The 15,733-nt window shown below is 37.9% G+C and overlaps 3 protein-coding genes across 3 annotated transcripts; 2 read left to right on the forward strand and 1 right to left on the reverse strand.

Moving 5' to 3' along the window:
* Positions 1 to 7,099: 7,099 nt before the first annotated feature.
* LOC104771570 (fasciclin-like arabinogalactan protein 13) lies at positions 7,100 to 8,159 on the forward strand. The gene has a single exon (XM_010496114.3). It carries the CDS (start codon positions 7,305 to 7,307, stop codon positions 8,058 to 8,060), a length of 756 nt encoding a protein of 251 aa, XP_010494416.1. The 5' UTR covers positions 7,100 to 7,304; the 3' UTR covers positions 8,061 to 8,159.
* Positions 8,160 to 8,991: 832 nt separating this feature from the next.
* LOC104771571 (prohibitin-7, mitochondrial-like) lies at positions 8,992 to 10,267 on the forward strand. The gene is made up of 5 exons (XM_019242175.2): positions 8,992 to 9,162; positions 9,257 to 9,373; positions 9,516 to 9,686; positions 9,781 to 9,993; positions 10,073 to 10,267. The coding sequence occupies exons 1-5, from the start codon at positions 8,992 to 8,994 to the stop codon at positions 10,265 to 10,267; spliced, it is 867 nt and encodes a 288-aa protein (XP_019097720.1).
* An 83-nt stretch (positions 10,268 to 10,350) lies between these two features.
* LOC104771572 (protein ECERIFERUM 16) lies at positions 10,351 to 12,191 on the reverse strand. The gene is made up of 5 exons (XM_010496116.2): positions 12,081 to 12,191; positions 11,461 to 11,860; positions 11,258 to 11,373; positions 11,065 to 11,172; positions 10,351 to 10,994 (listed from the first exon to the last, which is right to left on the reverse strand). The coding sequence occupies exons 2-5, from the start codon at positions 11,840 to 11,842 to the stop codon at positions 10,437 to 10,439; spliced, it is 1,164 nt and encodes a 387-aa protein (XP_010494418.1). The 5' UTR covers positions 11,843 to 11,860; positions 12,081 to 12,191; the 3' UTR covers positions 10,351 to 10,436.
* Between the last annotated feature and the right edge of the window lie 3,542 nt (positions 12,192 to 15,733).

The following is a 15,733-nucleotide window of genomic DNA, read 5'->3' on the forward strand; positions in this document are numbered from 1 at the left end:
TAGTTTGCATTCTTCTCCCAGCTTGGACACTCATTCTTGAAATGCCCAATTCTATGACACTTAGAGCACTCTATCTTGCTTTTGTCAAAATTTTCTCAAACTCTACCACCTCTACCAGATTAGCCGCCTCGGTATGCTCTTCCTCGGCCTTGGTAACCTCCATGACCTCTTCTTTGACCCTCAACCTTAAGAGCATGCTCCTCACACATTGTTTTGCGCATATTCTTTTCATGCACCAAGAGAGAACTCTGCAACTCATCCACCAAGAGCTTCTTGATGTCCATGGATTCCTCAATAGTACAAACCACATACGTGAATCTCTCTGCAAGCGTTCTTAAGATCTTCTCAATAACCTTTGCATCTGGCGTATCTTCCGCCATCACCCTCATGTTATTAGCTACCACCATCACACGAGAGAAATACTTCGTGATTGTTTCTTCTTCTCTCATCTCCAACACTTCAAAATTCCTCCTCAATCCCTGTAGTTGAGCACTCTGAACCTGGAGATTCCCTTGGTACTTTGTCTTCATGGAATCCCATATGTCCTTTGAGTTGTCTTTCTTAGCGATGGTCTTAAGGATCATCTGATCCATTGAAGCAAATAGATAATTCTTCACTTTGAGATCCTTCAGATTCATCTCTGCAAGCTCTGTTCTTTGCGGTCCGAACAAGATCATGTTTCTCTCCGGTCTTGAGATCCCCGTCTCGATAAGATTCCACCATTCTTTCAACCTTAGCATGTTCTCCATTACTAATGGTCCGCCTATGTCTAATTCATTATGGACAGGTCATGGACAAGCCCATATTTGGAGCGGGTCTAGATGATCTTGATCCACTTTATTACCCACATACAAAAATGGATGGACGATATGGACAATGGGCAGCCCATAACACTTAAAAAGCTAGGTCAAAATCGATTTGGGGAAAAAATTAAAAACAGAAAATCGATTTCTTCTTCTTCTCCTCGACCTCGAAGCTCTTCTTCTCCTTAAAACTCTTCTTCTCTTCGACCTCGAAGGTCTTCTTCTCTTTCACCTCGAAGCTCTTTTTCTCTTCGACCTTGAAGCTCTTCTACTCACTCCGTTCGTACCAGAGGAAAGAGACAAACACAAGAACATTGCTCCAGTGGTAAGATTGTTTTCTCCAATTTAACTAAACTTCTATGTATCTGGGTTTGCTTGAATTAGATTGAAACTGGGTTAGCTTGATTTAGATTGAAAATGGGTTTTCTTGAATTAGATTGAAACTGGGTCTTCTTAAAATCTTATGATGGTTTGAAATTTGTAGCGACATATAAGTGGATTTGCTAAGTTTTCATGGATTTTGGTTATTTCAGATGGATGATACTATGAACCTTGAAGATGATTATGTGAGTGCGGATGAGATGCTCGATCAGGATATGAATCTGCATGAAGAGGAACCTGTAGAACTAGATTCACTAGTGAGTACGGCTGAAAGCATGACTGTCAAGACTAGAGGTAAATGTAAAAGGTCAAAGTATTGGAAGAGTTTTGAAATTATTGGAGATAAATTGTATGATGGTAAGAGTAATGTTAGATGCACCTAATGTGAGCATACTTATTGCATTAATCTTCATAGAAATGGCACCACTACTCTCTTACGTCACTTGAATACATTCTTAAAGACTCCAGGAAGCACTCATTCATGTGAAAGGAAGTTAGATATGATTGTTTTTAGGGAGATGATAGGATTGGCAATCATTGAACATGATTTGCATTACTCTTTCGTTGAGTACAGAAGAATTAGGGAGGCTTTTCAATATGAAAATTCCAGCATAGAGTTTTGGTCAAGTAATACTGCAGCGGCTGATTGCTTAAAGACCTATGAGAAAGAGAAACATAAGCTTAGAAAGATCTTGGATGAAATTTCAGTTAGATTTTGTTTAACAACAGATTTTTGGAAGGCAATAACGATAGAAGGTTACATGTTTTTGACTGCATATTAAATTGATAGTGGATGGAACTTGAAGATAAAAATCTTATCATTATGTGCATTTCCTCCTCCACATACCGGTGCTGGAATAGCCACAAATTTTTGGTGTGCAATGGGGATTAGAGAAGAGAGTATTTACAATTACTGTTGATAATGCTTCATCAAATGAAAACATGCAAAAAATTCTCAATAGGCAGCTTAGGAAAATTTTGGTGTGTAATGGAGAGTTCTTTCAAATGAGATGTGCTGCACATATCTTGAATTTGATTGTGCAAAAAGCATTAGATGTGATTGATGGTTCTCTAGAGAAAATCCAGGATAGTGTTAAGTTTGTGAGAGTGAGTGAGTCTAGAGAACAGTCCTTTCAAACATTGTGGAAACCATGGGAATTGATGCTAGGGATGGACTGCTTTTGGATGTATCAACTAGGTGGAACTCAACTCACCTTATGCCCTCAAGAGAAATCATGTACAAGGAAGCACTTCGCCATCTTGCAGAGATTGATACAAGTTATCAATATTTCCCTTCTGATGTAGAGTGGACAAGAGCAAAGTTGATATTTGAGTTGTTGACCCCATTTGCAGAGATGACGAATATGATCTCTGGTTCATCTTATCCAACTGCTAATTTGTATTTCAATCAAGTATAAAAAAAATAAAACTTGGTTGAAACCTCAGGAGTACTCTTATGACGATGTTATTTGTGAGATGGTGAAAGGTATGAAGGAGAAATTTGACAAGTATTGGGAGGAACATAGTGACATACTTGTTGTAGCTGCGGTCTTTGATCCTAGATTGAAGTTTACTTATATAGAGTATTGCTTCAATACCTTAGATTTGTCAACTAGTAATGCAAGGGTAGATCATTTGCGTAAAAAGCTGAAGAAGCTTTTGATGTTTATAAAAAGAATCCAACAAAATAAAACGGAGCAGGAAATTCAAAGTCAAACACATTGGAGCAAAATATTCTTCCTGGATATGATGTAAGTGTTCTGTTCAAATTGCTTCAATCATGAATTTGTCTTGTGATAAGTTTTTGTATTGATTGTGTTTTGAATTGTTTGGTGATTTGTATTGAGCTGCTTGTGTGATCTGTTTTGAGCTGTTTCTGTTACGTGTGATAATGAGTGGTTTGTGCAAATTGACACTACATGATAAACACACAAACTAGAGGAAAATGTACTTGTATGTATATGTGTTTTGCTTTTGTTCTTATACTGCTACAACACTTGCTTTTGTGATCTATTTTTAGAGCTCTGTTGATTCATCTTCTGGTTTGAGATTCAAACTGCTGTAACATTCATGATCTGTTTTAAATCATGATTTGAATGTCTTATGTTTTTATACATTTCCAGGGATTTTATGCTTTCATCTCCCAAACAGTTGGTGCTAATGGTAAGTCAGTACTAGAGAAGTACTTGGATGAACCAGTTTTGAACATAATGGCATTTAAGAGCATGGATGTTTTGAAATATAGGAAGGACAATACAAGCCGCTTTCAAAAACTGTCTTCTATGGCTTGTGGCATCCTTAGCATCCCTATTACGACTATAGCTGCAGAATCATCGTTCAGCATTGGAAGTCGGGTTTTAAGCAAGTATCGAAGTTCACTCCTTCCTTCTAATGTCCAAGCTCTAATTTGCGCTAGAAATTAGTTTCAAGGTTTTGAAGAGATTGTTGATCCATATGAGTTTGCTGAAGAAGAAAATGAAAGAGAAGGAGTTTGAAACCTTTGTGTCATTGTGTTTGAAACATTCTAGACTTTTGTGTTTAGACATTTGTGTTTATTCTTTTGGATTATGTACCTTTAACATTTGTGTTCAAATGTCTTTGGATATTTATGTTTAGACTTTAAACATTTGTGTCAAATTTATCTTTGGATATGTTAGACTTTTGTGGTTAGACATTTTTGTGTTTAGAAATATGTGTTCATTTTTTTTCATTTAACATAATTTGTTATATTCTGACCAATAGACACCCATGGACAGCCCATAAAAGCATGGTCTTTAATAGGCATGGTCGTTAATGGACATGATCAATTATGTGTCTTTCATCCAAATGGTCAATATTGGACGGATCAGAATAGACGTGGACAGCCCATTTTGACAACTCTATCCATTAGCATTGCCGAATGCTCATAGTTACCATCAAACTTTGGAATGCTAACCTCCTTATCACTCATTCTCACTCTCTGATTTGATCTAAAACCCATTTTCTGAATGGCTTTGATACTACTTATTAAATGTAGCACAGACCAAATCTCTCAAAAGAACTGAAAATACTCATTGTACTTATTAAAACTTGAGAATGCTACTTTGTCTCTTTAAATAGACCAAAGCGCTCAACAAAGTGGATCCTAAAAAAACTGAAACAACTTGGATTTGCCTCCTACATCTCAGGAACACAAGACTTATTCAAACTGACTGAATCAAACAACAAAACAAACGACTAATTCAAACCAACTACTTCTAGATAAGATGCTGAAGAGGTAAATATTATGTTTATATTGCTTGGTGCAAGAATATTGTTGTTCGAAGTTCTAACCCTATCATGTATGTATCCAAACAAAAGGTTATGAAGATTTAATTTATTGTACTCCGTCTTTAAGGCTGAACTCACATTTATATTTTTGAATACTATTAAAATTGAAAATGGATGATCCTGCTTGAAATATGATCGGGTAAAAGGGAAAAAAACATAAACTGTTATTGCAAGGCTGTCAACCCTAATTTTCTCAAAGTTTGGAACCAATGGCGGACCTATGTAAGAGGTAGAGGGTCAACTGACCCCCCCCCCTCCCTAAAAGAGTAAAATAATTATTTTTGTATGTAAATCATGTAAGTATGAGTAGCAAAATTGGTTTGTCCCACCCTCTAGGTTGACCCCCAATAACCGAGTTTGATTTTCCTCTATAACACGAATACATTTTTTTTTATAAAATTGACCCCCTTAATTTTTTTCTTGGGTCCGCTACTGTTTGGAACCCAAATAGACTCTCAGCAAACTGTTTCACACATAGGATGATTTATTAGTTCCTGAATTTTATTGTGGCTGTACGTTACATCAAAACCAGATTCTTACGTATATTCATTTAATTTTTTATAATCAATTTCATATTAACGTTGTTTTTTCTTTTTCTTTTTTTTTGAAAAATATTAGCGTTGTTGTTGAAGTATTTAATAGTCCTGGGCATATAATCCGAAACCGAACAAACCAATCTAAACCGATCAAAAAAAAATCGATTTGGATCGATTTTGGTTTCTCTGTTAAAACCGATTGGTTTTTATATTGAGTGTAATTTGGATTTTAGTTTTAAACCGATCCAAACCAAAATCCGATCGGTTATCCGCTAAACCAATTTCCCAGTTAATTTTTAAGCATTAGTATTATTTTTGGGCTTCTAACCCAAGCCCATTAACTATAAACGGATCTCCTTTAAAAATTTAATATAAAATGGATGGAAGGATGATTCGAACCTCAAATGCTATAGATAACGGATACACACGCTAACCATCTGAGCTATTCCAATTTTTTGGTTTTACTTTCCCAATGATATATATAAGGGATTGGGTGTAATTTCGGTTTAAAAAAATGAAAACCGATCCGGATCCAAACGAATCCGAACCGATCTGATCCGAAAAACAGTCGGATTCTAAATGAATTCTATACATCCCAATCCAAAAAATCCGATCTGATCTGAACCGAAAATCAGAACGCCCATGGCTAGTATTTAACTTGAACATGATCTTAGTTGTGGATGTACCGCGTACGTTATATTAAAACTATAATGTAAACATTATCTAAGAACAGCAGAACAGTTATACATGATACTGTTTTGCTGTTCACACCTAACACACAGTCAAACCCATTTATGGCCTAACTATTGAAGTCATATCACATGAAGAGCAGAACAGTTATTCAATAAGGTTAGGTGTGAGGTATAATATGTAATGGATCATGTATATATATACAAGCTGGCCTAATAAGTCTAGTGGATGCTTTATGTTAACTCAATTCAGTTTTCTTGTGCTCCTCAACTACGTGCCGTTTGGCCGAGACAAAAGCATCAGGCATTTTGAAAAGGGATTTTGAGAGCAACACGAGATATATGCTCCACATGTAAATGGCTCTATCTACACCAAGAATCATTAATGATAAGTTGATATAAACAAGTACTAGTCTTTAGACAGTTTTTATATCTCTAATTGTTTGGTTTGAATCATCGGTCTATCCAATTTTCCTGACTGCCTAAAAAATGTTTCGAACCGGTTTAATAAACCATTTTATCAAACCAACTATTTACCAAAACAAAGTGTTCAGAGGGATACTAATATTCGTAACGGTTGGTAATCATCGATCAAAAGCAACAAAACAAAATTGGTAATGATCACAAAACATAGAAAGGTATTAATATAAAATTAGTAATGACCATCATATGCCAACTTGTTCATCCCAGGCTGTCACTTAGCCATCCTTGGACTTTTATTTGTCCATTGATTTTTTTTTTCCTTTTACAACATACAATGAAATAAACATGTCTACATACTACATCTACGAGTGTACAATATACGTATAGCATTAGCATATGGATATAAATACATCTATATTTTTTTTTTTCACCATAATGTCCACATCTTACGGTCGACGAATTTAGTTATCTCTATATTAAAACGGATGCTTTAACTTGTAATTCCCACTTACATTCGAATTCTACATATAATCATAAATACTAATCTTTTCTTAATCAACTATATATACTAACCTTTTTCTTATCAAAGAAAACACCTCTTGCAAAGTATCAAAAGTGTTTTCATTATTGATCCATTTATATTTATATTTATGTGTATAATAAATAATCAAGTCATCAATTTCATTGTTTATTAGACTACTAAGTACCAACCCCCCATTAATTAGTTGGGAGTTTTGTGACTAAGAGGTATGTGTTAGTGTCGGTTGTTACTCTAAGTAAGTATACATTTACATTCATAGTAAAGGCAAGATTCCAATCTTATCACTATTCGTGCTTTGCAATTCTGATGTAAATCATATACTTTTCTTGGGGGAATTGTATATTGTTTAATCTTATACCTCATTATAATGTTATGCAACTAATTTTCTCCTATATATCTTTTCGCAAATTAGGATCACACAAAAACGTATGATATAAAAATTTTGTATATAAAATTTAATTTTGTCGGCAAGTATTTTGTCAAAATGACGTATTAACCAATCCCATCTCATTCCAACTAAGCCAGAACTCATCACTAAACATTTCTCTCATCCATATAAACCATTTAACTCCCAACCTCACTTTCCTACTAAACTAACTACACACACAAACTGCAAAACGCAATGGCCACCATTCATCTAACTCTAGCTCCTCTCCTCCTACTTATCCTCACCGCGGTCTTCCTCTCCACAGAGATAAGTGCTCAACCCGCCGCTCCCGCCCCCGGCCCTGCCGGTCCCATCAACATCACAGCGATACTCGAAAAAGGCGGTCAGTTTGTTACATTTATCCGTCTTCTAAACACAACTCAAATCGGAAGCCAAATTAACATCCAACTCAACAGTTCATCTGAAGGCATGACCGTGTTAGCACCAACAGACAACGCTTTCCAAAACCTTAAACCCGGAACACTGAACAAGTTAAGCCCGGACGACCAAGTCAAACTCATTCTTTACCATGTTAGTCCCAAATTCTACACATTGGAAGATCTTCTCTCTGTAAGCAACCCGGTCAGGACTCAAGCTTCAGGTCGAGATGTAGGCGGGGTTTACGGGCTTAACTTCACCGGTCAAGGGAATCAAGTCAATGTATCTACCGGCATCGTTGAGACACGTCTGAGTACTTCATTAAGACAAGAACGTCCTCTAGCAGTTTACGTGGTGGACATGGTACTGTTGCCGGAAGAGATGTTCGGAGAACGTAAGGCCTCACCAGTGGCGCCTGCTCCGAAGAAATCAAAATCCCCTGATGTTTCCGATGACTCAGACTCCTCTAAGAAAGCAGCTGCTCCGACGGAGAAGTCTGGCTCCGGTGAGATGAAGTCTGGATTAGGTTTTGGTCTTGGACTTGTTGTCTTGTCTTTGAAATTTCTCTTTTGAGTTTGTTTCTATATATGTTGATTTGTTTTGTGCGGTTTGTAATAAGAAATTTATTTATCTGTTAAAATATGAATATATATATAATGCATGATTTGGAAATTGAATTAAGAGTTATATACAGTTGTGTTGTAATCAAGAGTTCTGTATTTTTATTAATTTCTTACAATTAATGTTTGGTTCTCTGCATAACTATCAATTTTGTCAATCAGAAATTCAGAATTGTTAGATAAATTTAATATCTAGCTGTAAAATTTGTCTGGAATATAGAAAGACAAAACCGTTTAACATTTTTAAAAAATTTATCTGAATCAAAAAGTGCTGTTTGACACATCTTGACCGTGTCAACATCTATTTTTACGTGTTACTCAAGCAAATTATTTATTAACGGGCTTTATGGGCCCAATAAGCCTTGTGTAAAATACATTAACCGCCTTCTAGTTGTTGTTAATACATTAAAAACCCCTACTTCAATCTCTCCGATCGTTGCTTAAACCGTGACTTCGCCGGCGATCAAGAGCTCAATTTAGGTGCGTCTCTTTCTCTCTGTGTCTCCTCCGACGACCGGTATCGTCATTTTCCATGTCTTTCTTCATTAGTCCTTTTACTTAAGTTGGTTCCAATCAAAAAGCACATAGGTCAATATCTTATGAACCCTTACTTAATCTCAATGCTAATGAAGTTGGCAGTATGTAACATTCATTAGCTAACGGTGACATACTGCCATGTATTCTGGTGAATTAGAGTTTCTTACTAATGTTACTGATATGTTTACTCTATTAGGTCTTATATAAGAATTTAATTATCTTCTAATAGTTCTTGAAGATTTTGGTTTATCTGATGATGTTACATTCAATTTCAGAAGCATTTTACTAATCAATCAGTAAATCTGATTAGATTTTAAAGTAATCTTTTCATTATTTCGTGTAGGAAAATGAATGTCAAACAAGTTCCAAACGTTCCTGGATCCCCTGCACTCTCTGCCTTGCTTAAGGTCGGTGTGATTGGTGGGCTTGGACTCTATTGCATTGCTAATAGCATGTACAATGTCGAAGGAGGTCACCGTGCCATCGTGTTTAACCGGTTAACCGGTATCAAAGATAAGGTCAGTATTGTTTATGGAATTATGTACTCTACTTACATCTCTCAATGCTAAAAAGCAGGTTAAGTTTTTTATTTTTTGTTGTGGTTGTTTTCAGGTTTATCCAGAGGGCACACATTTTATGATACCATGGTTTGAAAGACCAATCATCTATGATGTTCGTGCACGTCCTTACCTTGCGGATAGCCAAACTGGAAGTAATGATCTTCAAACGGTATGTGTGTGTTTGTAATAGTGGCCTTAGTACCTATTTTGATGTTGGTCTGTGTTTCTGTTATTTGAACTTATATGCCTGATCTGTGTTTCTTGTCTATATAGCTGTTTTTGTTTCTGATGCTATGTTTGGTGTTGTACAGGTTTCAATTGGGCTTAGGGTTCTTACACGTCCTATGGGAAACCGCTTGCCCGAGATTTACAGAACACTCGGTGTGAATTACGGAGAGCGAGTTCTCCCTTCCATCATCAATGAAACACTGAAAGCAGTAGTGGCTCAGTACAATGCCAGCCAACTCATTACACAAAGAGAAGTTAGTATCCCAGTATTCTCACTCTGATGTTCTAACTGCGACATTTTTGTGCTTTGTTTGTCAAAATCCTATAATGTTTGTGCTATTCTTACAGGCTGTGAGCAGGGAGATACGCAATATTGTGACAGAGCGAGCATCTAAATTCAACATTGCTCTAGATGATGTCTCCATCACAAACCTCAGATTTGGCAAAGAGTTCACTGATGCAATCGAGAAAAAACAAGTTGCAGCTCAGGAAGCAGAACGGGCTAAGTTCATTGTCGAAAAGGCTGAGCAAGACAAGAAAAGTGCTGTTATCCGCGCCCAGGTAATTTTTCTGAATTTCTTTGGCAGCATTATATGACTCTCTTTAATAAGTTGTGACATACCGATGTTGTGATTCACAGGGAGAAGCTAAGAGTGCTCAACTCATAGGCCAAGCTATTGCGAACAACGAAGCTTTCATCACTTTGAGGAAGATTGAAGCTGCAAGAGAGATTGCTCAGACCATAGCAAAATCGGCCAACAAGGTTTACCTAAACTCCAGCGATCTCTTACTTAATCTCCAAGCAATGAACTTGGAGCCTATCCCTAACACGTAGAGGGAAAAAAGAAGTCACTCCGCTTTGTCCAAGTGGCCCTTTTGCTCTTTCTCCCGATATGTTCATCAACAATTCTACATTCGTTTGAGATTTGATTCATTTTTATAGATGACAAAGTAATATTCTCATTCACCTATTTTATACAAAAAGGTGCAAGTTAACAAATATATCAAATCGTGTCCAACCAAGAATCAAAGTCATCTAAAACTTTGGATTTTCCAACTGAGGGCGAAGAAGAGGTCTGGTTCTGCTGTGGTTTGATCGATGATGAAGTACTTTCGAGCAAATCATCAAGCACATCATCAAACCCCGATGTGTGAAGCTTTTGATCAGATGAGTTAGCCGGATTGTTGTATGGTTCTGCGCTACTATGAAAGTTGAGAAGAGAATCTAGCTCTGTTTCAAAAGCTGAAGATTTTTGGACACTAGGATTCTGATTGGATGTACTTGAGGCATTGGCCACCGGGCTAGGCTGAGCATGTGTTTCACTGACGGAGTTGAGGAGAAAATCTAGATCATCTTCAATAGCTGAAGATTTCACTGACTCGTCTGCGAGTATTGGTATGTCCTTAACTTGATCCTGAGACTCGGCTTCCAAGACTGATGATACTCCTTGTGCGGCGACCTTCACCTTTCCACTGGATTCTTGTTGAGCCGGCTTATTTAGCCTCGTTAACACAGCTTCTGTGTCTTCTTCATCACAGCTCACTTTTGATTGGGATGTACACTGCACAACCCATAATGTCAAACATAGAGCCTAGCGTTGATTATATAAGTTATCTAGATCCAGTAAGTACCAGCTCGGGCAGCGGCAAAAGATCAGGTTCAATGTAGAGTCTCTCGTGCAAGTCCACTTTCTCAAGTGTTTCAGCCAGAGCATACAAATTCAAGGAGAGGAATCCAGGCTTCACTTAAGAAAAGTCGAAGCAAGAGTGAGACTATTAGCAAGTTAACGACAGTGCTAAAACGAGAAAACAAGAGTATCATTACCTCCTGATATGAAGCTGATCCGTCTTCTTCCACAACAAAGTTATCATCTTCCATCCATGAAAGTATACCTTCCCCTCTAGCCGAGATCATAGATCCAACAACGCGACTAAATTCATCTGCAACAATTCATAAATTTGAATACTTTGTGCCCAACAACAAACAGGAACAAAGACAAACAAACATGTTCCTTTTCGATACCATACCGTGTAAAAGATCGTCTAACGATGATAAACAATCTGAACTAACATCAATCTTAGATGGAGACTCAGCTTGAGCTTCAGATAACAAATGCAAATAGTCAGCTCCTTTGCTTTTTGGTAGTGTAACATCCGTCGTAGTTTGGCTTATCGACGAATCCGCAGCTGCATCGAGTTCATCATCATCACCATCATCATACCGATCCCAATTCGAAGGGAGTGCAGAGACTCGTCGAGATTGAACCGGAGTCTTGGTTTGGTTTCCTTGAAGCTTCTCAGGATTCTTCTCTGAAACTACAGGACCTTTCGGCTTATGAACCGAATGCGATTTCTTGTTATGGTGTTGAGTATGAGCTCTTTTGGATTTAGCCAGTGATTTTGAATCCATTGCAGAGGAATTGAGCAACTGAACCAAAAAAAATCAAAGCTTTCTGAAAAATTGCAAATTGAGCAACTGAACCCAAATTAGGGTTTCTACGCCAACACATCAAAATGTCATTCCTAAATCGGTTAAGTTCGATTCCTAATCAAAATATATTCATAGACTAATCTAAGCAAAAGGAATCACAATAGGATGATATTTGCTAGGTTTTATTCTCTTAATTGTGAGATCAAACAAAACTTACCCGTAGAAACGAACTAAGGAAGATCGAAGTAGCTTTGATTTTGAGGAATTTGAGAAAGAGAGTAAAGACCACGGCGCTGCGCGACGAAGAAGAAAAGAAGAAACGGAAACAATCGAGATTCGATAAATACGACAACGTTTCCGATCAACTATAATTGGGCCATAAAGCCCATTATCTTACACCCTAAAAACACTTTTTTTTCTTTTTTTTTTTTTACGAATGCATTGAAGATTTTGTTCATTGTGTCTTTCTTTCTAGTGAAAAGAGTTGTTCTTCTAGTTCCTCTGGGTATTTCATTTGGGTATTCTGAAAACAATATTTCGAGACTAATGATGAGGCTTCCATTTTAAAGTGTTCAATTTTTTTTTTTTTTGTTCAACATCAACTTTTCCCATTCACCAATGTTAATTATACAATATATGAATCCACCGAGAATTTTAACCAGTTCTGCACCATAGCATACAACTTAAGATCAAAATTCTGAAAAGAAAGTGATTCCTAAGCTATCATATCGGCTACACCATTACCTGATCTCTTAATAAAACACCTTACTTTCAACGCAATAGTGAAGATGATGCTGGATATCTTGCACAATTGGAGCTATACTAGGCCTGATTTCTTCACCATTCATAAAATTGACTAGAGTTTGAGAATCCGACTCCAAAAATGACCCGGGGATATTGGAGGCGTACCAAATTTATCACCGCCCATCTAAGTGCTTCGGCTTCAATCTCCACTACAGTTCTTGTCTTTGGTACGGCTCTTGCTCCCACCCATAATGTTTGTTCTCTATCATCTCTAAGAACCCATCCTAAGCCACCTGAGATACCCTATTGCGGCCAGGCACCATCAGAATTGTATTTGACCCAACCTTGTGGTGGCTTGTTCCATCTATTTCAAATTATCTGCATTGAGGGGTTAGAGACTTTTGGTCCTCTTATCTCCAATTTTTGTCTCCATTCTTCTGCATCCTCCTTAGCCTTGTTGACTAAACTTTTTGCATCATGCTCTCTTCCCTTAAAAACAAGATCGTTGTGGTTTTTCCATAGTCGCCAAAGGATCCAAAGGGAAATAGAGGAGAAATCCTCTCGAGAGGGATGCTCCTTGTGGAAGTTAAAAACCCAATGCAGATTGGCATATATCGAATTTGTCCACTCCCCTTCAGGAGGAGCTGGAATTTGAGAGATTGCCCAGACCAGCCTGGATAAAGAGCAAGTAAACATGAGGTGATTTATCGATTATCTATCATTGGGGCATCAGATACAATGTGCTTCTCTAGAGATGTGACGATGGAAGAGATTCTCTGCAACAGATAGATTGTTACTAATACATTTCCAGATGAAATGATGAATTTTTGGCGGTGCATCTAGCTTCCAAATCTGTTGATATAGTGCATACAAGCTGGGTTGGTTCACATATTGAGGTTGATTCCTCCCCTTTATCACCTGAGTTACCACCCAATATCCAGACTTGACACTATATTGCCCTGATCTGGAATAATCTCACGCATATACATCTTTAGTGGTTGCTCCACCCGGTCTTAGTTCTGCTATTACCCTCCTGTCCTTATCCTCAAACAGCAAATCTAATAAAGGTCCATTCCAATCCTTACCATTAGGGAGCAGCAGATCCTGCACTGAATTCACTGTTGAGGCTAGATGCTGGACTTGCGGGGGAATCACTTTCATTATATTTATTCCCCTACTCAGTTTTGCTTCGACCCACTGGTGTTGTCAAATGTTTACACTTGCTCCATTCCCGATTAATGCCCTTGCTCCTTGCTTAATCAGCTTTTGTGAAGCATGGATACTTCGCCAGGCAAAGGAGGGTCGGAAACCAAGAGGTGCATTCAGAGGATCTGAGTTCTTATAATAGCGGCTTTTATAAACTGTTGCTAGCAGCGAGTCTTTATGCGTGATCATTCTCCAGAGCTGCTTCCCCAATAGCACCAGATTAAAATCCTCAATATCTTTGAACCCTAGACCACCTTCTGCTTTTGGTTTACTCAGTTTCTCCCATGCGCTCTAATGCATTCCTCTAGAATCATTTTTGTTTTGCCACTAGCAATCAGACATTACCATGGCCAACTGCTTACATGTTGTTGCGGAAAGCTTGAATCAGGACATCAAATGAGTTGGTAGCGCCATGGCTACCGCCTTTAGTAAAACCTCCTTTCCTCCGGGTGACAAGAATTAAGATTGCCACCCATTGACTTTTAGGTTCAGGCGTTCCTTGATATATCTTAGTGTATTAACTTTGGAACCCCTAAAGGATTCTGGCAATCCAAGATAAATACCTTCCCCTCCTTCTTGGTTTATCCCCAATTTTTGTTTGATGCTCTCGTGTTCTTCCTCAGGGATAAGCTTTCCAAAGTACACACTTGATTTCTCATAATTGACCCTCTCACCCGATGCAAGACTGTATTCCTCAATGATACTTACAACTTGTTCAATCTCTTATTCCGTTCTCTTGTAACAAAACATGCTATCATCATCAAATAAGAGATTAGTGATAGGGGGAGCACCTCTTGCAACTTGAAAAACAGTTATCTTCCCCTCTCTCTCTGCTTGCTAGAACATCTTCACTAGCATTTCAGTGCATATAAGGAATAAGTATGGAAAGATCATGTCTCCTTGCCTGAGTCTTCTTGTTGGTCGAATATCTCCATAGGGGGATCCATTAATGAGAATCTGATATTGGACACTGCTCACACATTCCATTATCAGACCTCTCCATACTTCAGAGAAACCCAAAGAGAGCATAGCACCATCCAGAAACTTCCATTCTACTCTGTCAAAAGCCTTTGATAAATCAGTTTTGATGGCTATAAATTCCTCCGCTCATTTATTGGATGAGCTAAGCGCATGAAGGAGCTCATGGGCTATAAGGATATTGTCGGTGATGAGCCTGCCCTTGATAAAAGCCGCTTGCGTTTCTGAAATTATGTCAGGCAACTAGCTCTTTAGAAGAAATCTTTCATACCATCGGGTCATGGGCATTTATTAGGGTTGATGTCGAAGGCAGCACTTTTAACCTCCTCCACGGTTACTTCTCACAACAGATGCTCATTCATCTCCCTTGAAATAGGAGGAATTATCTCTGACATCATCTGCAGTTTATATCCAACATCCTCAGAAGTATACAACTTCCAGAAAAACTGCTCAGCCACTCTACCAAGGTCTTTATCCGCAGACCATTGCTTGCCATCATCATCTTCCAAAGTTTGGATTCTGTTTTGTGCTCTTCTATTCTTGATCGCTGCATGAAAATACTTGGTATTTCTGTCCCCATTGTTCAACCAGCTCGAACGACTCCTTTGTTGCCAGAAAATTTCCTCCTGAAGATATTCTGCGTTGAGGTCTTGTTTGAGACGTCGTACTTCTATTGGATTATGAGGACTTTGTTGGGTAGCCAAATCAATATGATGGTGCTAGGATTGGATCATGATCGTAGAGTTTGGTTTACTTTGTCGCTTCCAGTTTGAGATTTCTTTTCTGCACAGGGAGATTTTACGACTAAAGAGTCCGCTTGTCTCACTTCTTCTGAGTTCCATACTTGATTGATATGAGCCACAAAACCTTTTCTTTGTACCCATCTCTGGTCATATTTAAAACCAAACTAGTTTCTCCAGTTTTCACCCATCAGAGAGTTCA

This window comes from Camelina sativa, chromosome 20 (genome assembly GCF_030686135.1).
Source record: "Camelina sativa cultivar CO46 ecotype springtype chromosome 20, ASM3068613v1".
NCBI classification, from domain to species: domain Eukaryota; kingdom Viridiplantae; phylum Streptophyta; class Magnoliopsida; order Brassicales; family Brassicaceae; genus Camelina; species Camelina sativa.